Source organism: Cyrtonyx montezumae, unplaced genomic scaffold (genome assembly GCF_038088225.1).
Source record: "Cyrtonyx montezumae isolate F1298 unplaced genomic scaffold, pur_monq_1.0 scaffold_2, whole genome shotgun sequence".
Taxonomy (NCBI): Eukaryota; Metazoa; Chordata; class Aves; order Galliformes; family Odontophoridae; genus Cyrtonyx; species Cyrtonyx montezumae.
Genome location: NW_027071936.1, coordinates 42,997,251 through 43,018,992, shown reverse-complemented (window position 1 = coordinate 43,018,992; position 21,742 = coordinate 42,997,251). Strand labels below are relative to the sequence as shown.

The following is a 21,742-nucleotide window of genomic DNA, read 5'->3' as shown; positions in this document are numbered from 1 at the left end:
CAAGTTACTACAGTAAATGTATTTCTGAAACAGGGAAGAGTGATAGTTTTTCTAGCTGACTGTAAATGTGCTTTGGTTCCTTACAATGCAGGTGTTGCTGCCATCATCCTACCCATTTGTTGAAGATGTTGAGTCATTCTCTTATGCGATGAGAAAAACTTGATTTCAATTCATATTTTTACTAAAAAATACTTGACTTCTCCTTGAAAGGGTTTATAGGCTAGCAGAGGAAAGATAAGAATTAACTTGTAGGAGTATTCCTTACACAGAGGAAAAAAATGGCATTTGGGGCCAAGAGGAAGCAGTTAGACAGACTTGAAAGTCCAAATGTGGAATCACAGCTGAGATTCAATAGTTTTGAGATGAATTAAGACTTTAGAAAAAAGAGCTATAGTTTAACATTTTAGCCAGAACTTAGCTGACTTAAATCTTTCATCTTTAAATGTTGCTCTTTCTGAAAACTAAGCAGCACCCATTCCTCTGATACTCTGCCTTTGCTTGACAGAAAGTAAGACATGCTAACCTATTAAGATGGATTGCTTATCTTTTTTTTTTCTTTTTTTCCTCCCTCCCTCCCCTGTAAGGTGATGGAATCCCGACTGTGTTTGTTGCAGTAGCTGGCAGAAGCAATGGTTTGGGGCCAGTAATGTCTGGTAACACTGTTTACCCTGTTGTCAACTGTCCTCCCCTCTCAGCTGACTGGGGTGCTCAGGATGTGTGGTCCTCTCTCAGACTACCCAGTGGTAAGATGATCTTCAGCACAGACCTAGCAATACTTATTTTATTGTAAGCATGTACATGCGCTGCTTGGAACAGTGGCTTGATCAGTACTGCATGCAGTCTTCGGGCTTTTTGCAGCTGAGAAGTCGAAGAGATTATGTACAAATACTCTTTAGAAAGATATGATCCTTTGCTTATCCTTGCTAAATATGTGAGTGTAGAACAGGAGTTAGTAATAAGCAGAAACAACAGCTTCCCATTATAGTTTACCAAAGTGAAATGAGTTCTTACTGTGATAAAAGACCAGCTAACATCTTTCTCTGCAGTTAGCTTGGCTCTTCTACAGCTGTGTATTGCTTACCTGTATGAATTCTAATCTGTTAATGACTAGAACAGCTATTTGATAACTCACAGGCCAGAAGGCTGTTACCGCTCACAGTTGTTGCTATGCTGGCTTTGGGTTCCAAATGCCATGAAGAGAGAAGTAATTGAGAGATCTGATGCTTCAGGAGCTTTAAAACTAAATCACATGGCTCTGGAGGGCTGAAACAAGCATTGTCTTAAACTGTTATTTAGAGGCAGCTTTACCTACGCTTATAAAACATGTTTTTTGAAGTGGCATTCTGCTTTCTTTGCAGGTCTTGGCTGTCCTACTACTCTGTCACCTGAAGGAGCTGCTCAGTTTGCTGCCCAGATATTTGGGTTAAACAACCACCTGGTGTGGGCCAAACTGCGATCGAACATGTTAAATACATGGATCTCCTTGAAGCAGGCTGACAAAAAACTGCGGGAGTGCACCTTGTAAGTCCAACCAATGAGTAACTCTTAATAGCTACACAAAGATAATGGCATGCATATGCATCTGTATCAGGGTTTGCAGTTGGATGATGTGAGAAGTCATTTCACACAGGAAGAAAAACATCTTTAAAGCAGCAGATAAGTCTGCTATGTTCTCATCACTGTCTTCTGTATGTTTTTTTTTTAGTATAACCACTTAGTAAAAGATAGCATTTTAGTTACCTTTCTGTTCCAAAATAGTGCTGGTTCTGCTCTTTAGTGTATACTGTTAACTACTGATGATGGTTATGTCAACATAATGATTTGGTGTGATTTAAATAGAAATCCATTTGTTTTGTTTTTGTTTTTTTTTCTGTAACAGTAACATTCTTCCGTAGTATTAATGTCCTAAAGCTTATTAACTCAATGGGACTGCTAACTAAAAACTAGTGCTGATACTGTTCTGCTTGTAATGACGGTATGCTTTCTTTTAGCAATAAAATGGCAACATATGTTGTATTAATACAAGAAAATAGGCTAAGAATAACCAAGAGCCTGAAAGAAATAACTGCCTTATTTAAAAAAACATACATTTTTTCATGTGTATGTGTGTATGTATATACACCTCATCAATAACTTCTCAAATTATGTGATGAAGTTCTCATTTGTGACAAGTTCTAATTCTGAATGGATCCACAACTAGGCTTGTTGCCTACTTGCCGTATGACTCTTGACTAGTCCAGTCTTTGCCCTTTAAATATTAGGCAGATCTCCTGTGGACATATGTGACGCTGTCAAATTATCCTCATACACTTCAGTGTATCTATATTCCCTCACTGTTTCCATGGGAAGGTGGGAATAAATAGTGAAGCAACAAAATACCAGGAGGAAGCCTAAGCATGACTGTCTTGTCTTTGCACACAACATTCTTCAAAGTAGGTACTGATTCCAAGAAATATGCAATTACTCTATGTATGTACAATTTATGCTTTTTTAATTAAATAAACTATTTAATTCAAAGCTGCTTCACGGATATCTGAGAAGATACTCAAAGTAATCCATCAGCTCTTAAGGTACATGTTTAAATGGTTGTAAAAGCTTATGCAGTGAGAGACATCCACAATTTTATACTGCTTTACTGTTAGAAGCCCTGTTTCTTTTTCATAAGATAGTTTTATTATTGTATAGATTGTATTTGCTTCTTAATGAGGGTAACTGGGTTAGTTTCTGCTGTTGGCCTGCCTTCACAGGAAGGACTACATCTTCTGTGTAGCTGTGGCAAAGCTCCAGATATCTCTAGAAGACATCATTAAATTCAACTTTCTTAAACTGATCAAAGCCTGCACTACAGCAAAAACAACTCTACCTCTTTGTGTAGTCCCAAGAAGAAAATTCCCTCTTTGTTTTAATACACAAAACACAATGAATGATCTAGTAATACTTAAACATAGTTAGTGACTAAAAGATTGAAATTTCATAGCAGAATATCGTTGCAATAAAAACTGGTAACAGGGCCACACTTTCACTCTGATTATACTAACTTCATTTGTAAACATCATGCCATCCTATGTTAGGCATAAGCATGCTAAGTGCTTTAGTTGCCATGGAGAAGGTCATTCTTCAGTTTTTGAGTGTTTTTCCTTTCTTTCTTTCAGTCTGTACTAAATCCTCAAACATGAGGGCTTGTTTGTGAAGTTGCCTTGCAGAGGGAAGACAAGTACTCATCAGCATAGTTAAGCATTAATGGTGTGTTGCTACAATCAGCTGAGAAGGTCTGCACTGATTGTCAGCTGCAAGGATGTTAGATTTGCCCTAGAGTGCTGCGTAATATGTTTAATATGAAATACTTAAGATGGGTTAAAAACAAAAAAACTTTCTTAAATGCTTGTATCTTTGTTAAAAATACACTAATATAGAGATTTTAGTTTAAAAAAAAACCTTGCATTTTGTTTGAGTTGGAATACCTACAGAAAAAAAAAATCCGTGAAACCTCAGACATGCATGAAATCATGTCATCTTTAAGAACTACTGCAGTTGAACAGGTAACTGCTAAACAGCTGTTTACTGCTACCTTATGTTAACAGAGGGAAGTACTGATGGTAGGACACATTACATCCATGACTGCTTCAAGTACAGGTAAGTGGCACCTGCTGCTTTGTCTTAAGTAACAAATAACAATAAAAATCCTCAAGTCCATTTGTGAAGGCTTACACGGGGAAAAAGGCAGTGGTCAGTAGCATCTGAATATAAAACTGTAAAATGAGTGAACAGATGGCACTGGAGCAACGTTCTTGCTTTAACAGGGATGGCAAGAAGGCATACTGTTTTTTATGCTTTTTCCCCCCCCTGAAAGTTACTTGACTAAATTCATACCCAAAGAAAAACTTGATCTATTCCCTCACTCAAGGCAGCACAAGTATAATTAATTTACAAAAGCAAACCCTACATGTAAAGCTCCTGCATAGTTTAAGTGCCTCTAGAACTGAGTTGCAGTCCCAACTCCATACTCAATTCCAGACTTAAGTACTTGCAGGATTGTGCAACTACTGCATAGTCTGAGATGGACCTGAAGCCTTTGGGCCTGGTTTTGGCAGCTAAGATTCCCTACCAAATAAGCACCTGCTATTGTGCTTGTGCAGAAGCATCTTAGGTCTTGGCAGGGCAGAACAGCTAAGGCAGAACAGCTAAGCTTTTTGCTCATTTAAGGGACATCAGGATACACAAAATCACTATTACAACAAGATAACAAAGCATATCTATTCATTCCAGATAGGAGACACATCCTACAGGTCAGAACAGTCACTCAGGTTATAAGCAATTAAACCCCTTCTCTACTGGGAATAAAAAAGTTCAGCTATGTCTGGAGACCTACACTAAGGAAAGATCATTATTTCCTCTTTTAGTTCTGTTTCAGTTTGTTTCTTTAAAAACTGCAACAGGTTGAACATCACAGTTCTGCAGCTACCTGTAGAGCTCTGGGTTTCTTCTTCAGACATGTAGCAGGCATTAGCTATCCTTCTCTTTCTGTATGGAAAAGATTAGGACTCAGAAATACCAGTTCAATTATACCTTGAGTTTTCTGAAAGACCTAATTCCAGAAACAATAAACTTCTCTCCATCCTTCTCTTCTAAGGACAGATTTCATTGCCAGTAGGAAGATAGCTGGAGAGAAAAATCATCTCATTTTTTAATCACATCTAAACATCTAGCAAATGGTTTGATTGCCTAGCCACTATAAGTTCATTTTCAGCCTTTTAAGAGTTATTTCTAACACAAGACATTCTTTCATCTTAACAAAACACCAGTCATCAACTGGAAGTATGAAGTATTTTTTCCTCTTTGTTCTCAGCTTCTTATTTCCAATGGCAACTATGGTGATGTTTGTGGAATAGCTCAGTAATACTTAAAGTCTCAATGCAGTACATATTGATCTCAGTATTTGGTTTTTGTTTGTTTTTGTTGCTATTTCTTCATGTTTTTCTCTTATGTTTTTCCCAATTCCAGAGGTAGAACGTAGACAAGCACAGGTCAGTGCCAGCCAATTGACAGTTCCTAATCTGTACTTAGCAGAATTTTTGTTAAAAACTCATATGTCTGGAAGCCACGTCTTCAGTCAGATGTGAGAATGCTTAGTTTGAAGGCTCTCTGCATGAAAAAAAACCAAATCTACCACTAGATAACTTTTTTTCTGTAAAAATAATAATAATCTCATCACCTGCATTCCTGAGGAGATAATGGTCATACAAAGCTTAAGCTTTTAAGGCTGTTAATGCACTACAGCAGAGGAATCCAAGATCCTCCTTCCATTAACATGCAGAAAGCTTTCCCAAATATTAACCCAGAACGTAACCTGGATTGAAGCCCACATGAAAACTAATTCAGCAGATTCTCAGTTACCTCTGGTTTCTCAAACCTTACACACCAGAAGAGAACAAAGCCAGAGCACCTGGTTAGTAAACATGAAATGTTGTTCAGCAACAACAGCTTCCCACAACTTTCAAATTCTGTGACATGAAAACTTCATAGTTCAAGCCACCTTAACTTGAAGTAGATAGAACAGTGCAACAGAAGGACACCAGCAACAAACTTGGCTGACCAATGATCAGCCAGAGTGGTACTGTAAACAGAAACAGATTATGTACGTACCACTAACATCATGAAGTGCCCACAGCCTTGATCTAGGTTAAACAGCTACTCCTGGCAGAAGCTTCTCAACAGAAATATACGGAAAATGATAGTGACTTCTAGCTTCTGATAAAGTTAAAATATTACAAACTTTTAGCTTTTTATTGAAAATTAAATATATTAGCAAAAGCAAGATTTAAGAAATATTTTACAAATCATTTACATACAAGAAAGCAAGTATCAGACATATTCACAAATATGCAAACCTTTAATTACAAAAAGTACCTAATGGCAGCACGATGCTTACCTTGCCACTGCAGTGTGCTCTACTATTGATATAAGGCATAGAACTCACATTTGCACCAACTTAAAGAGTTCAAATAAAACTTTAAGCTTTTAAATCCTGGATGCACAATCCCAAATACACACACACGCACACTCTAAGATTTCTCCTTAAAAGCTCTATAAACTAAGTGTGTGCTCTGGAAGAACAGCCAGCCTGAAAAGCCCAGTAGAAATGTAACCGGTACTAGCATTTAGTTTTCTGTTTCCTCTTTAACGCGTACAGGCCTAGGTATGTAAACCATATTCACAGTTTATTTTTATACAGAAGTACCTTTTTTTTTTTTTTGCATTTGTTCCTTAAAATTGGCTCTCAGTTCAGCATACAGTTCATAATGTCACCTGTTTTGTGATGCATACATTTACAAGATAACTTAATCTGTGCCGTATTCATGGTCAAGATAATTCAACAACAATAGTAATATCCAACAGTGATATTCAACACTATATTTCAAATATTTGTGCAAACAGCAAAAGAACAGTTGTATGAGGCAAACTTATTCGCAAGACCTTTAAAACCTCTTCTATGTTGTAAACTCAGACTGTCAGCCTTAAGTCCTGCACTCCCCACAGCTTTAAAAAGTCAGTGGCTAAAATGATCAAGTCTCAAAAACGTTCTCTTCTACATAGTGCAAATTGTAAAACAGATCATGTGAAAAACATATCTAGCTGGATTGACTTTGTGCAGTCATCAGTGGTCTTCTCTCATAGTTGAAGAAAGTGTGCATTCAAAGAACCGTATGGTTCAAGAAGCTGGGCAGGCAGGAAGGAGAGAGAAAAAGCAGTTCCATCACACTTCTCAAACCAGTGCTAGATGTGCAAAGGCAGCAAAAATTCCAGCTGCTACTACAACCAGAACAGATTCACTTCTCAGGAAGACTGAGGCGGTTAGTCACTTGGACTGGTCCCTAGAAAAATATGTAAGTATATGATGAATTTTTATCAGACGGTCTTTTAAAGACATCATAGAGAGAACTGACAGCTGATATCTGGGGTCTACTGGGAGAACAGCTAGAAGCCACCAACACCAAGCAGGACCATTGGGCATCGCCTAAAAATAAGAGAAACGTACGTTACTTATGAACAGTGCTGATTAACACAGTGAAAACATCAAAAGGCAAAGGTGTCAACAACAGTAGTTTGAATTTTGCTATCTACTTGAGAACTACATATCTGTAAGATGAAGAGTGTTCTTAATCTATTCTGATCCCTCTTCACACCACAGAAGTCAAATAAAATGCACTTAAATAATGGATTGCTTTATCAACCATAACTTTCAAGACAACACAGGTATCTCGGTTTCCTTAGGAAAGGATGGCTAAATATAGGACAGTCACCTAATAAACCTCCTCAATGCAAACTAATTTCATATATGTCACATTACAATTCAGGTTTGAATATTCTTGATGCCTAAATAGATTGCATTTATCTGCTGCTGTATCTGAACGACTCCTCTATTACTATTCTATTCCACTTACATCTTGTTACCTTCTAGACGGAGCAGGACTGCTTGGTTTGTTTCTTCTAATTTTATAAAACACACTTTCTAGCTTTTTCTGTACTTGATTCAATTCCCTACACCAAGCCCAGGACCTAATACTCAGTGGAAGATATCACTGCAGAGCAGACTTACCTTAGTTACCTCATATACTTGCAAAAACAGTCTCAGTAGTGGTACACTCCCAAACGAAACTTCCTCCCTTTCATCTTTATCACACAGCTGACACTTGGCATTGTAAGCCTCAGGAACATACCTTCAGTCTTGCTACCCAGCTAGTTACCCTGTTTAAGTACACTTACTGTTCTTCCCTAACAGAGGTTGTTTTAAACCAGACTTTTAATTAAAAAGTGTTCTAAAATCATTTCTGAAATGATGCACTGTCTTCCAAAGCAGTAACAGTCTTCTGAGATCAGTTCATACGATCTCATAAAAATACGTAGCAGATGGGAGATTACTTTTTCCAGCCTCCCACTCTTTCAGGATCTCTCTGATCTTCACCAATTGTTTACAGTAACTATCAAAATACACGGATGAATCAAGTTCCTTAAAATTAACAAACTTTTGCCAAACCTTAACAGCTGCACCAATTTACAGCACTAGCTCAGAAAGAAGGAAAGTGTTATTTGTGATTACCTCTCTGTCACAGATTAATCCTTTCTTTCACAGGAAGGAAAATACTGAAACATTCCCTATTTTTCTCCATTTGAATTCTAACAGCTTTACACAAAGCAATAGTTTAAAATGTTTCCATAATATAAAGTGTAATCAATACACTAATTCTATATATAGAATAGCATATCATCCTTATTGCAGGAAAAAAAATGCCAATTGCCTTTTGCTGCTCTCCATAAGAGAAGCAAGGTGAAGCTAATACTCCCTTTTAAGTTGAAGAAAAAAGTATTTTCCTTTTAATGTTTAGCAGCTTTTTAACAACTGGATTTTGGTTTTCCTCACCTATCCTCCCCATTAAAAAATAGACACCTAATTTTTGATATTAAACTATGTCTCACCTGTATATTTTCCTCCCTGCCAGGCATTGGCCCGAAGTGCTGAAGAATTTGAGTTCGGAATTTGTTTCTTAAGTTTTGGAACCAACTGCAGGCCTGATTGTAAACAAAGTTGTGAAGTTCTCTCAGTTTCCTTAGTTCTTCTTCATCAGCAACCTAGAAGAGGAACATTATGAAAACACCGTTACAGGTGAAGAAAATCACCATAGTTTTTAAGCTAACATAAAAAAGCCATTTAATTTCAACACTATTTAGTTAAGTTTTTGCACTCTCCTAAGCCATGGTTGCTAATAGCTGAATAGCAAAGAAATCCTCTGATACTTAAGTGACAGCTTCTTAAGTGACAGCTTCATAAACTATTGTTCAAATAAAAAGCAAAACAGAAATAAGCTATTTCTTCTTTGTACTGACACCGTAACCACCAAAGTTCTGTGGACCTAAAAATTTGACAGTGCCCTCAAAACAAACCAAGCAAAAAATATTAGCTAAGAGTAAAAGATTTGGAAAGCATTCCGCATACCTTAACATCTTCCAAATACTCAATGTCTGCAGTGCAATAACCATCTTTCATCCCTCTCTGTAAAACTCGAAATCTCTTTCCACCAACTGTATCAACAACAGACCGTCCATCAGGCAGAAAATGAACATTCCTAATTTGCAGCATGCAGCCGTAATCTGCAAAACTAGAAAAAAAAGAGTTTATCAGTAATGTAATTACACAATTCTGTGAGGACACTTAATTTAATTAAGAAAAGGCAGAAGAGAAAAGAAGCTTACTATTAGAATGTAAAACCTACCCATTTTGAGAATCACTTATACACATTCCAAACTGTTTAGTCCCAGTTTCCATACTTCTACGAATCATTAGTCGATATCTTGGCTCAAACACGTGTAGAGGGCAAGGCACAGTAGGATATGCCATAGTGCAAACAAACATTGGAACATTCTTGGTCAAGCTTCAAAAGAATAACAGAATAAATACGTGATTTAAAATGTCTTGGCATCGCTCAGTAATCACAAAACTTTTTTTTTACAACATGTGTTTGAGGTCGTAAAAAGTCTGTTACAATCTTTAATGATAACCACGTTACAATAACTTACATTATCAGCAAGAACACAGTGACTGAACACTAACGTACTGATCTGAATACACAATGGACAGTGAGCTGACTTGTCTAGTCAATGAATACAGAATTTGTCATGAGATAAACGGTGTTTCTTGTTTTCTTCCTTTCTGGTTTAGTTGCTATCACAATAACTGCATAGCAAGCAGCTCGCTACTCAGATTCAGTTCAGTGATGCAACCTGGGGTATTTTTTTTTACCCTTGCAATGTCTCAGCAAGGCCTAGTAGCTGAAAAAACTAAGCAGAATCTAGGAATCACTCACACTAGAACTTGATGACCTCTATAAACAGAGAGACATTATCAATTAAATACTATACAGTTTTTGCAATGCAGTTTTTATTATTAAGGAAAATGTATCTAGAATTCTTCTACTAGAAGTGAGCACCCCCACAAGCTTTTCAGTACAGCTGCACTCCATCCTTGCAGCCCCAGCTTGTACTGATAGCAGGGATTGCCACAACCCAGGTGCAAGACCTTGCATGTGGACCTATTGAACCTCACGAGGCTCATCTGGGCCCACTTCTCAAGCATGTCCAGGTCAAATGCTATTCCAATACTTATCTCTCAGGTTTTCTAGGATAAAAGGCAGGAAGCTTACTTTGAGTGTTCAGCAGTTTCTTCAGCATGAATTCTTTTTCTCTCATACAGCTCATCAGACAAGTATTTCATTATTAATTCCTCTAGCAGTTCTGTGATGCTGTATTTTCTGCTTGCAAGGTACTGTAAGCAATTTAAAACAAAACATTTCTTTACTGACATATTAATAGAAGAACTGAACAAATGAGCTTTTATTTAAAAGCATAATACATGAAATGTGACAAATGAGATTTATGACCATGAAAACTTGATGACATAAAGAGCTCTGAAATTCTTATACTTAACATCCAATGTTAGCATTGGAAAATTCTGTTTTAGTTCTTACAGTCCAACAACCCTAGTGTCTAATTCAGTATGTATTACTACACTTACCAGTGACAGCTTATTTTCACAGCCACACAAATAAGGAATGGGTATAGTTATCAGTTTACAAATACTTAGGATTTAATTATAACAATAAAGAAGGTGATCTTAGACACATAACACCCCTAAGTACCTGAGGCAAACCTTGTCAATTTGTATTGTCATTTACCTCAAGTTTTTTTTTCTTTCTAGCAGCAATCTATAACCATAAACCCTTGCATTTAAGAAGCCTTTACGATGATAAAATGCTTGTCAATATGAGTTCTACCCATCAACAGTACCTCCTTCAAACTCTCCTTACAGAGGGGACACTGAGGAGCATGGTCTAAACACCGTTCCAAGCAACCTTTGCAAAAAGTGTGTCCACAAGGTGTTGTCACTGGCTCAAAGAACAGCCTGAAACAAAGTTATTAAAAATTAAGATACTGTGGCAAATTTGTATCTTGCTTAATAAAGAGAAACAACTCAATGATCAACATTTTCCCCCCCCACTAGTTATATCTAAAGCAGAGAAAATTAATCCCATGTCTCCTTATTCCTTTTCCCCTATGAAGTTTGTTTCCACTCACCACTACACTAGTTCTGTGCATTTTATGATCAATCTGAACACCTTTCTATGTTCTAAATATTTGAACATTTACTCCAATACAAAACGATTTTATCCTACTATATATTCAAAATATATAAAATTAAATAATTAAAGAGTTATGTTGCTTTCAAAGCAGTTCTTCGTGCTGTTCGTGTAACTGCAGACAATTTAGCATATGCACCGTCTTTTAAATTTTCTATTCTAGAGCTCAAGAGCTCATATCCATCAACTGCATCTAGTAGAATGACATTCTGAAACCATTTCCTTGATATGAGATGCACAGGCTACCTTTCTTGGCATTAGACCACCCAAATTAAAAAGTTAACTAGTCCTATTGAAAAAAAACAACAACCCTACCTAGCATTGTAGCACAGAAGATCCCTTCCTTTTTTCACCTACCAGCTAACACCACCAAGTTAGACAGGTAACTTAATTACAATTACAATGTAACACAAATGAGCATTTAAATGCAGAGATATGGGAAAAGCATAAAAAATTTCTTCAGTGACATCAGAGCTCATCACAACCTATAAATATCTCAGCATGTGCCAAAGACATATGGTCAAACATCTGAAATAAAATTCAAAATATTGAACCAGTGAGAAAAACCTTACCTCATACACAGAGAGCACTCAAAATCTGATACGTCAATCAAATTCCCTGGAACTGTTCCATAAGCTAGTTTCATGTCCCTGTTTGTACTTTCTAAAGAAACAAAACACACCTTTCAAAGAAAGGCACAAGACAGTAAACACTTCAAATTTTCCAATTAAGTGATCGCTTACCTCCTTGCTTTTTGTGTTTGTTCCTTCCATCTTCACATACAACTGTATCCTGCTCTGAAAATGAAAGCTTTCTTTTCAACAAAGCACCTTTTTCTTGGCCAGAGAGAAGAGGTTCAGAAGATACTCTCTTTAAGCCATCTTCCTTGGCAAGGGCTTTTGTTGAGTTAAGAGCATGGGCAGATTGTGCACGACTTAAGCTTCCAATCACAGGCTCCAATATCTCTGATCTTCCTAAACTCTACACAAGATAAAAGAACTGTACATAAGGGATAACACAAATATAAGAATATAAAATGCAAACATGCAAAAATGCTTAATCCAAACTGCTATCCAGTTAGCTCATCAGTTAACCGGAAGAATTTGCTAAGTCAAGACAGTACTCAAACTTGCTTATCATTAACAATTTTAAAATATATTTATCTCAAAGAGGAGAAAAACTACAGTTTTTGCTTTGTATATTAAAGAAAGCAAATATAAATATGAAAATATTAATAAAATAACATCAAGTATTTTTTGCTTTGAAACTAATATAAAATTCCAGTAGTTTCTAGTATTAAGTAGTTCACTTGAATGAGGTATATAATACTCCAAACAAGAAGACATTACTCCCAAATCATAGTTCTTCCAATGTAGCCAATTTCAGAGGGCTAGCATTTACATTAGAGAATAAGTATGACTGTAAGGTGTGAGGTTAACAGAATGAATAATAACGAATAGTACTATAGCCAAGATATTTTATAGATGGTATAGTTAGCATAGTTAGACTATCATAATGGAAAAGAGTCAAAATAAAGGGAAAAAAATCCTCACTCATGTCCTAGGCTCACAACAGGAAACTCTATAGGAGCAATCTCCAATAAGAGATCCTTCCCTAGAAGTGGTCAGCCCTTAAATGTGGCCTAGGAGAGGTGGAGCCACACTCCACCCCTTCCAATCACACAGGTGAGTTGTCTTCACCTGTGCTCCCACAGCTTCATGGGACCAACTCAGTGCTCATCTTAGGTGATCAATCAGTGGCTCAGGCCATGATTCAACAGCTCCCATACATATGACAAATAAGGATATCAGGATGCCTCTTACTTGCATATTAGCCAAAGAACAAACCTCATCTTATGATTTCTATTACCTGCTCAGGACAAAGTTGTAAATTGCCACAAGACTCAGTCATCTCAGAACCAAGCACAAAAGATTTATTTCGAGTATGTGGTGAACTCCAAGTGGATTCCTTCAAATTCTCTCCTAGCTTCTCTGGAGACAGTACCTCACGCAATGTCTGGAAAACAAACAGTTAATTGTTCATAAAAATGAAAAGAGGATCTGTGTATAGCTTCATTATAAACCTACACACCACAGCCAAGAACTCAATATGAAGTGACACCTCAAATAAAGCATTACTTAAGAACAACTAAGAACAAGCAGAAATCTATACGCCTGTATAACTAAGAATTTATCTAGGAATCATTTCCGCTAGAATCGGATGACCTCTATGATATGAACATTTATACATTACCAATTAAATATTATACAGTTTTTTCAATGCAGTTTTTATTAAGGAAAATGCATCTAGAAATTCTTCCATAAGAAGCCACCTCTTCAGAGTTCAACATTATCAATTCAACATTCCACACATTTTTCAGTGCATGTTTTCATTACTGAAGAAAAGCTGCTGTAGCATACGCATTTAATAATTCAGTTTACCACATTCAAGTTGCCATTCTCTTTCCAGTCACCTAGTAGCAACTTCAGAAACAAATACTTTGAAGCACACGTCCTCAAAACCTGTACATTAGGACTTTCTCTTCAACACAGCACAGTATATCTTGAAAGGAATTAACCAAAGCCTCAGCTCAACCCTCTCTGTATGCATGACAAGGTTTTTCCACGGTTAACTGTCTACCATTAACAGGAACTTTAAGAAGTGATCAAAAGAGAGGTAGTAATTCAGTTTGATATATCAAATTACCTTTTCTACTTCTAACTTGGCTGGAAGAAAATCATCATCAAGGGCTAAGCACTGTAGGAACAGTTGTAAGGCATCGCCTACAAAGCCAGAGTCACGCAGCACTTTTCCTTTCCGGAAGTAGACCTGAGAAACAGACAACATTATTACACTTACAGTGAATATATAGAACTGTAGCATTCACCTTACAGGTATTACAGCAGAGTTAGAACAAGAACCCTTGATGAAAAAGGAACACACCTCTTCAGCAAACTCCAGCTGTGCACAGCATATACGATACATATGTCTTGCCTAACACAAAAACCCTACACTGAAAATAACTATGGCATAGGCTGGTGTTCATCTCCTTCCAGTTAATTTGCTCTGGCTTAGATAAAAGGTTAAAATCCTGGCTTCTGCTGAATTCACACCAGGCCTTTATTTCACCATTCTGTGAGGTTTTGGAAACCGAAATTAGTAGATATCTTCATAAAGCAGCTTTCACAAGACACCTTTTTTAGCCCTCAGTTTTGTCAGAAGTCTAATAGCTCTAACCTGCAAGAAAAGACAATCCATCCACACAGCCACACATTCTTTTCGCATATAGTAATACAGATTCCTAATACAAAACAATGCACTTCTGGAATTGCTTTCTCCAACTACAATTTATTCATGAACACTAGATTTTAAAAGCTTACTATTTGATATAGGGTACAAAGGAAAGAAAAAGATAAGACTTCTGAATTTTGATGAGCTTATAAAAATACAAAATTGGATCCAACTCATCTCAATTTTTAAAAGTTGCATCTTCAGTAACATAAATAGAAGTTCAATAAATCAGAAAAAACACTATTTTCTAAACTACATTTTGTATAATGGGCAATAAAACTGAACTGGAAGAAGAAAAGCAAACCACAGAATGCAGCTTCTATAGACTGACTGCCAGTATTGAACAGTAATCTTAGACAAGGCTGTCAGATAAGGGCGTGCATCTTCTTTGATGGATTTGGGCAGTTTCATTAAGAAGGAAAGTGTGCTAATCATCCTCTTACAGATACTTCATCTCCTTACACACAAGAATTTTAATCTATCAAACCAAGCTCAGTTAAGTGAAGTCCGAGAAACAAATGCTCTCTGAATTTGCAGTAGCCATGAAATTGCTCAACACAGGAGAAAAGAAGACAGAAGCAGTTATCTTCCCTGTGCAGCAAGATTTTGCAAGTTCAGATGGTGCTGCAATAAGCAATACATAAGTAGTAACAGTTCCAAAAGCCAGCAACTCTCCAGTTGCCTGCACTGTTTGCAGACCTCAGCTTCCAACAAGTTTCTCTGTGCTTTTCAAAGAAAAACTTTCCCAGCTCAAACAGCAAGCTATTTTTCACCAAACAAAAAAGGTGACTGTAAGAAGTTACATCACCACAAACTATCCCAACTTCAAGTACTGAAGCCAGTAATGAAGGCCACAAACACACACATTTTTTACTGTTGCAAGTACTATAGCAAAAGGATCTTGCGCTCACTCTACATATTGTTTTCTATTCTGGTAACAATTGCAAAAGAAAACAATGCTCACTCATCTCGTGATATTTAAAGAACAAACAAAGCTTAGAATGCTCTCAAATTTGGGAAATATAGTCAAAGTATAAACACTTCAAGAAATGCAGAGCTTTTTGAAGTCCTTTTAAGAACTAAATTTTACGCTGTGTAAGAAATTTCACATCTCAGTTACATCAACGAGAGAATCACCTCTGGCTCAGAATTCTGCTTTTAAGCAGTTAAGGCTGGCTGCACAATTTCACCCAGCCACCCAGTCAAATAACATTTACAAACTTAAATTCACCTGAATATTTTAAAACTTAAAAAAACACTGGTCTTAAAAAAAAAAGGAAATAAAGCAATTCCTAGCAAGCAACTGTAAATAGCACAAACATTCTTCATAGCACTACCCAAGAAGTCAGTTCTGCTCCACATCATCCTTCATTCACCATCACTAACTCATATTGTTATAGGAAATAAAAACGCCTGAAGTTGTTGATGAAAGCTGAATCAACAGCTTCTTCTAACACTGTTGACCAGTAGCATGTCTCATATACAAATAACTATTTGAAGATACTTTTGAGTACTTTTCATGTACTTATAAGGAAAAAGAAAACCAAGTGTTTAAGGCAGCAGACCTTGGTTCCCTTTGATGAAAAGATTATGCAAAATATATTATGTCTATAGATAAAGATTGATTTTGAAAAATTTGGAGTTCAACTTACCTCTGGCCAATTTGGCATTTTAGAAATAACAAAGTTTAGATCTTCTATGGCTGATTTATACTCTTGGAGACCAGCGTATGACTCAGCCCTGTAGATTCTTAGCATCAAGTTACTGGAATCTGAAGACAAAATTAAATAACATTTTTAATAATTTGAAGTGCTGTAATTTTTAGTTAGATATGTTTCTATAGTGATATGTCAAAGCCATACTATATGACAACACTTAATACACTCTTCCATACTGTATCTTGTAGCAACTGAGGAACTCCCCTCCTGCCTTTTCAGCAGTATTTGGGTTTAAAACCAGTAGCAATACTTCTAAGTATATGTCTTCCCAGTTACAGATTAACACTTTGTAAAGTAAATAATCCTCAAGGATGGTACTCAATGAAAATAGTATGGAAGATGGTATATTTTAGTAGGCCTATATAGATGGTACACAGATAGCTAGCAAAGAGGGTGGCTCACCTTTAGGATGATAGAAGCTTGCCATGGACTCCACACAGGAGGGATCTCCAAGAAGAGAGCCTTCCCTGGTGGTGGTCAGCCCTTAAAAGGGGTTTGGGAGAGGTGGAGCCAGGCTCCACCCCTTCCAATCACACAGGTATATCACCTTCACCTGTGCCCCCATGGCTGATTCAGTGCTCGCCTCAGGTGACCAATCAGTGGTTCAGACTGTGATTCATTAGTTCCCATACACATTTGAACCCTTTTATATTTTAAAAGATTTAAACACCAAAGCTGATAAAATAAGGTACTGCTCAATACTGCTATGACAACAGAAGTAGAGAACTAAGTTGATTTTAGTTTTATAGTGCATCCATTCAAACCCGTACAAATCTGACAATTTTCAAATACAGTGAATTCCAAGTATTAAAGTCTAAGTATTGGAAAGCTTGCTTTCAAACATTTGACTTTTTATTTAGACTGTTCTTTGTCCTGACAATGCCCAGCCCCTGCCAGCAATAGCTGAAGACAGTGTTAAGCACTTGATGATTTATCAGAGAGAGTCTTTACCCCTATGCAGGCTGAAAAGAGCCAACACCAGAACGTCACTGATGCCAGCTGGTGGCCCTTCTCTAAGTAGTTATGCTAGAATCAACTCCACAAAGGAAAAACATTAACATGAGTTCTTCAAAGACAAATTCTCATGCCCAAAATACATCATTTTGGACTTTTAGAACAGGAACTTCAAAATCTCCATGTCATCTAAACTATGATTTTTGTAGTACAGCTAACTGTAGTCATCACGTTGAAAAATGGCAGCACATCACTTTGTCCTGGACTTCTTTTTTTCTTTAAAATGCACCTGTGCTTTTCACTAAAATAAGTTAAACACTGGTGCAATGTAAACAACACTCAAATTAAGTTCTGTAAGTTTGTTTGTACAAGATTCCCTTGGAAGGATGCACAGGAATCATTTCAATTCTGTATTGTTTTAGTCTACTTGTTTTAGCAGCAAGCCAGACTGAGCAACGAACCAGCATAGTTTAACATACTGTTTTGTATTTAGATATCATAGTAAGAGACCTTAACCATTTCTTTTTTGTTAAGTAAATAAAAACTGACAACAGATTTCATGGATGAAAATGAAGTGTCCGATTCAGCTACAGTCCAGTTTCCCTCACAGGGTTGAAAATTGCCTTTGTCTAACCTAACGTCATCCTGCAAGCGTAAGAACTCTGATGCCTGCTTTTGTGTGGCTTTGTGCCTATTGTAGCCTACTAAGGCAGGAACTCAATTCTTTTCTGTTGTGTTTGACTATTTGGTGTCCAGCAGAGTCAATATTAACCTAAATTGCCTTCTTCAGAGGCAGCAGCCAGTGGGGGTCCTTGTTCTCTAATAAGCTACCAGCCTTTTTGCACTTGATCAGAAGGCTTTCATCTTTTTCAGCCTTCTGCGTGTAGAAGACGATCTTAGAAACTCCAAGCCTTCCTTAGGGAAGTGGATATATTTGTATTTTGAAGATAAAAACATGAGTTCAAGTCTAGAGCTGGTGGACAGCTTATTTCTTTATCACAGAGAATGTGTAATGTGTATCACAGAGCATATTGTAAACTGATCTGGTACAAAGTTAAGGACTAAATCAAGGAGTTTAACTAGATTCCAACTCTGCTGCTACATAAACATTGTCAGTGAATCACAGAACATCCCAAGCTGGAAGGGACCCACAGGGATCATCAAGTCCAACACTCAGCTCCACACAGGACCATGCAAAAACTAAACCCTATGGTCTGAGACACTTGTTCAAAAGCTCTTTGAACTCTGGCAGCTTGGGGCCATGATGGCTACCACAGGGAGGCTGTTCCATGTCCGAATGCTCAGCACAGATTACAGACTGTCTAAAATATTGACAAGATCAAAATACCAGAATTTATATGTGCAATTTTAAAATGAGAATTTAATTCCTAGACTTTGTACTGCGACAAAAAGTTTTACAATGTTGCAGAATGCACTTTAATGTTTGCCACCTAATGAGATTATGTTTAACTATGTAGACTGCTCTGAAAGTAATGCCTCCTATTTATTTTTATGGAGACTACAACATGTGCAACTAGTAACACTAAATTCTCAGCTACAAAACATCTTTCTTTGATACAGTTACCACCATTACCTAGGCATTTTCACCAGCAACCAACAAGAGCCTTTAAGTACTCTTAAAGAACACGGCTTGTCTTCCATGTCACCATCACTGCTGTTGAAATGCAACACCCACTGCCTCATAGTACTGATATCTACTGTTTAGTATGTATAAACATTCAGCAAGCTCTACTACCTGTTGCATTGTTACAGAATGTAACCAAATATTGTCAGGATGGATCAACCTCTACTGACATACCACCTTTTGCCTCTGACATCACTAGCCAACATAGTAAAACAGAAGGCACTACTTTCAGAGCAGCCCTCATATTTCAATTCCATTTCAATCAGATATTAAACAAAGCAGAAATAATTTGCTTTAACTATCAACTTTAACAGCCCTATATAGCATATATACAGAAAGCAGCCACTCCTAGCATATTCAATAGAAATTATTTTAGTTAAAATAAAGGTACTGAATAACTTCAGTGCAGAAATGTGCGCACCGGATATTAGTGCATAAGCAGATAACTGCTCAAAGGTTAACAAACACACCAAAAACAAACCTCACTAGATAAGCATTCATTTCTTTACACTACTCTCAAAGCATCTGCTTCTGCCTACTCTCAGCATAGGCACATCATAAATTGATTGCTTTTAGTCTGGTCCTACACGATATGCACCTGGTTCTTAAAAATACACAGAAATCTTGAAAAATAAGATATGCACTCTACACCAGTGTTCAGAACTGTAGGACACAGGGTCATCCCAATGGGGCGGGGTGGGACTGAGAAGAGGCTGAGCAAACCAGTCTTGTTTAATGAGGAAACACCTGAGGCAGCAAGAGAACCCAAGAGCCACCTGAAATCCCTGTCTTAAACACAGAACCTGATGTGCACAGGGGAAAAACAAAAGACAATGGCTATAAACTAGAACAAGGGTAGCTCTGCCTTTATATAAGCAGAAAATGTTTCACTGTGACAGTAATTAATTGTTGAACAGGTTGCCCTGAACAACAAGGGAATCTTCATCCCGATGGCATTTTCACAGTCCGACAGGACAAAGTCTTCAGCAAACTGCTCTAACTCAGCACTTGCCCCGCTTTAAACAGAGGGGTGGTCAGCAGACCTCCAGCAGGAAGGGGTCTGTGATTGCGCCCAACCTCGGGTCCGCGAGCTGGGTGCACTGGGGTGCATTCCTCTACGCAAGGTAACTCCTTCCGACCCCTGCACGGGGCACGCTATCTCCGTGAGCATTACCGTCCCTCAAAAGTAACTTTTACATGGCGGTGAACATCAGCAACTTCTCTCAGTCGCTCCAAGAAATTTCCTTACGACCCGTACGAGTCCATGCCGCAGTTCACAACACGCCACGAAAAAAAAAATAAAATAAACCTGTTCCGACAATTCTAACGCTTAAAATAGGAAATGCGACCTGCGGGACTGCCGAAGCGCTAGAATCCCACAGCAGCACAACAGCAGCACGGCGCAGTGGCTGTGCCAGCAGCACCCAGGCGTGCCCGTCCCCGCGCGGGCTGAGCCCCGCACCGCCGCCCGCCCGGCACCAGCCGGGGCGCGGCTCCGCCCGCCATGATGTCACCGCCATTACACAACCTGTCCCCGCCGTGCCTCACGCTTATGCAACCGGGCCCGGAGTCGCGCGGTGACACTGGAAATAGGTCCGTGTCGGGAAACGGGGTTACACGCGGTGCACCGAGCGCGGCGGGAAGGAGGCGGCAGAGCACACCTCAGCCCACGGGGAGGCTCTCGGGGTCCGCCCAGCAAACTTGGAAAACTTCAGAGTGCTGCGGGGCAGCGTCCCGTCCCGTCCCTCCGTGAGACTGCGGGACGCCACCTACCCCCCTCACCCCCCGCCATCCCCGCCCGCAGCTCACCTGCCCGCAGCGCCTGCCCGGCGGCACCCAGCGCCTCTGGGAAGCGGCCCTGCGCCAGCAGCTCCTCCAGCCGCCCGCCGGCCCGCGCCCGCTCGCACTCCGCCGGGAACCACTTCTCTGCCAGCTGGCTGAGGACCACGCTGGTGCGCAGCGGGGCGGCGGCCGTGCCGGTGCTCCCGCCCGCCGGCGGCAGCCGGTCCCGGCAGCGGCGGCAGCGGGTCCGCAGATCCCTGCGCAGGCAGCGGCGGCAGTAGGTGTGCCCGCACGGGACGGTCACCGGCTCGCTCAGGAAGCGCCCGCAGCCGCAACACCGCAACGGTCCCTCGGCCGCGCCCTCGGCGCCACGCTCCCGGCCGCGGCCCGGCCCCTGCCGCAGGCGGTAGTTGAGCACCAGGCACTCCACCAGGGTCCCGAAGCGTCGCGGGCCGGCGAGCGGCCCGAGGCAGAGCGACGCCAGGGAAGAGCCCGCCGCTTCCTTCAGACGGCCCCTCCGCTCGCCGTCCGCCTCCTCGCCGAGCCGCCCGCTGCCTCCTGGCTCCGGCGACGCGTCCGAGCCCACGGCCACGGGAGAGAACGCCATCGGCTGCCGGCTCGGCCGAGGGGGTGTGGCGCTGCCGCTCCGGCCGCCGGGCCCGGCGCTGCGCACGGCGCTGAGGCACTGGCGGCGCGGGGCGGGGGAGGAAGCGAGGCACACTCTAGGCGGGGCGGGGGGGCGTGTCACGTGCGCGCCTCCGCGCGCGCGCGCGACCTGGGGCAGCAGTGGGTGCGGGTATGTGTGCGCTCCGCCTGCCCCACCCCGCTCCCGCCCCTTTCAAACGTCTCCGCGCGCGCCCTCGCCCCGCCGCTTACATAAAGGACCGCGTCAGCTGACCGCCGGGCCGGCTCTCCATTGGTGGGCGCTCCAGGGGCGGGAGCGAGGCGGTTACAAAACACCGCGTGCGCGTTCCGTAACAGGGTGGGAGGGGCGGGGCTGGCGCCGGGCGGAGCGGGCGTGAGTCAAGTGGGGGGCGGACGGGTTCGCGTGGGTGGGCACGGTCTGCCCTTAGGGTGCGAGCCTCCGGTGGAGCGCACATCGTCCCTCCGGGGCTGAGAGCGGGGTGCGGCGAGTGCTCTCGCTCGGAGCGGGGTCACGGGTT

At 40.1% G+C, this 21,742-nt stretch overlaps 2 protein-coding genes across 2 annotated transcripts in view; one reads left to right on the top strand and one right to left on the bottom strand.

Moving 5' to 3' along the window:
* Positions 1 to 2,530, top strand: part of PAICS (phosphoribosylaminoimidazole carboxylase and phosphoribosylaminoimidazolesuccinocarboxamide synthase) — a 34,147-nt gene extending 31,617 nt beyond the window's left edge. Inside the window, exons 19-20 of the mRNA XM_065736193.1 lie at positions 585 to 743; positions 1,359 to 2,530. Coding sequence (XP_065592265.1) covers positions 585 to 743; positions 1,359 to 1,525 — 326 coding nt within the window. The 3' untranslated portion in view covers positions 1,526 to 2,530. The remainder of the gene's footprint in view (positions 1 to 584; positions 744 to 1,358) is intronic.
* A 3,222-nt stretch (positions 2,531 to 5,752) lies between these two features.
* On the bottom strand, positions 5,753 to 21,223 carry LONRF1 (LON peptidase N-terminal domain and ring finger 1). The gene is made up of 12 exons (XM_065737006.1): positions 20,607 to 21,223; positions 16,133 to 16,251; positions 13,896 to 14,018; positions 13,059 to 13,205; positions 11,933 to 12,170; positions 11,762 to 11,852; positions 10,840 to 10,954; positions 10,197 to 10,318; positions 9,270 to 9,428; positions 8,993 to 9,155; positions 8,476 to 8,628; positions 5,753 to 7,015 (listed from the first exon to the last, which is right to left on the bottom strand). Exons 1-12 carry the CDS (start codon positions 21,184 to 21,186, stop codon positions 6,857 to 6,859), a joined length of 2,169 nt encoding a protein of 722 aa, XP_065593078.1. The 5' UTR covers positions 21,187 to 21,223; the 3' UTR covers positions 5,753 to 6,856.
* Between the last annotated feature and the right edge of the window lie 519 nt (positions 21,224 to 21,742).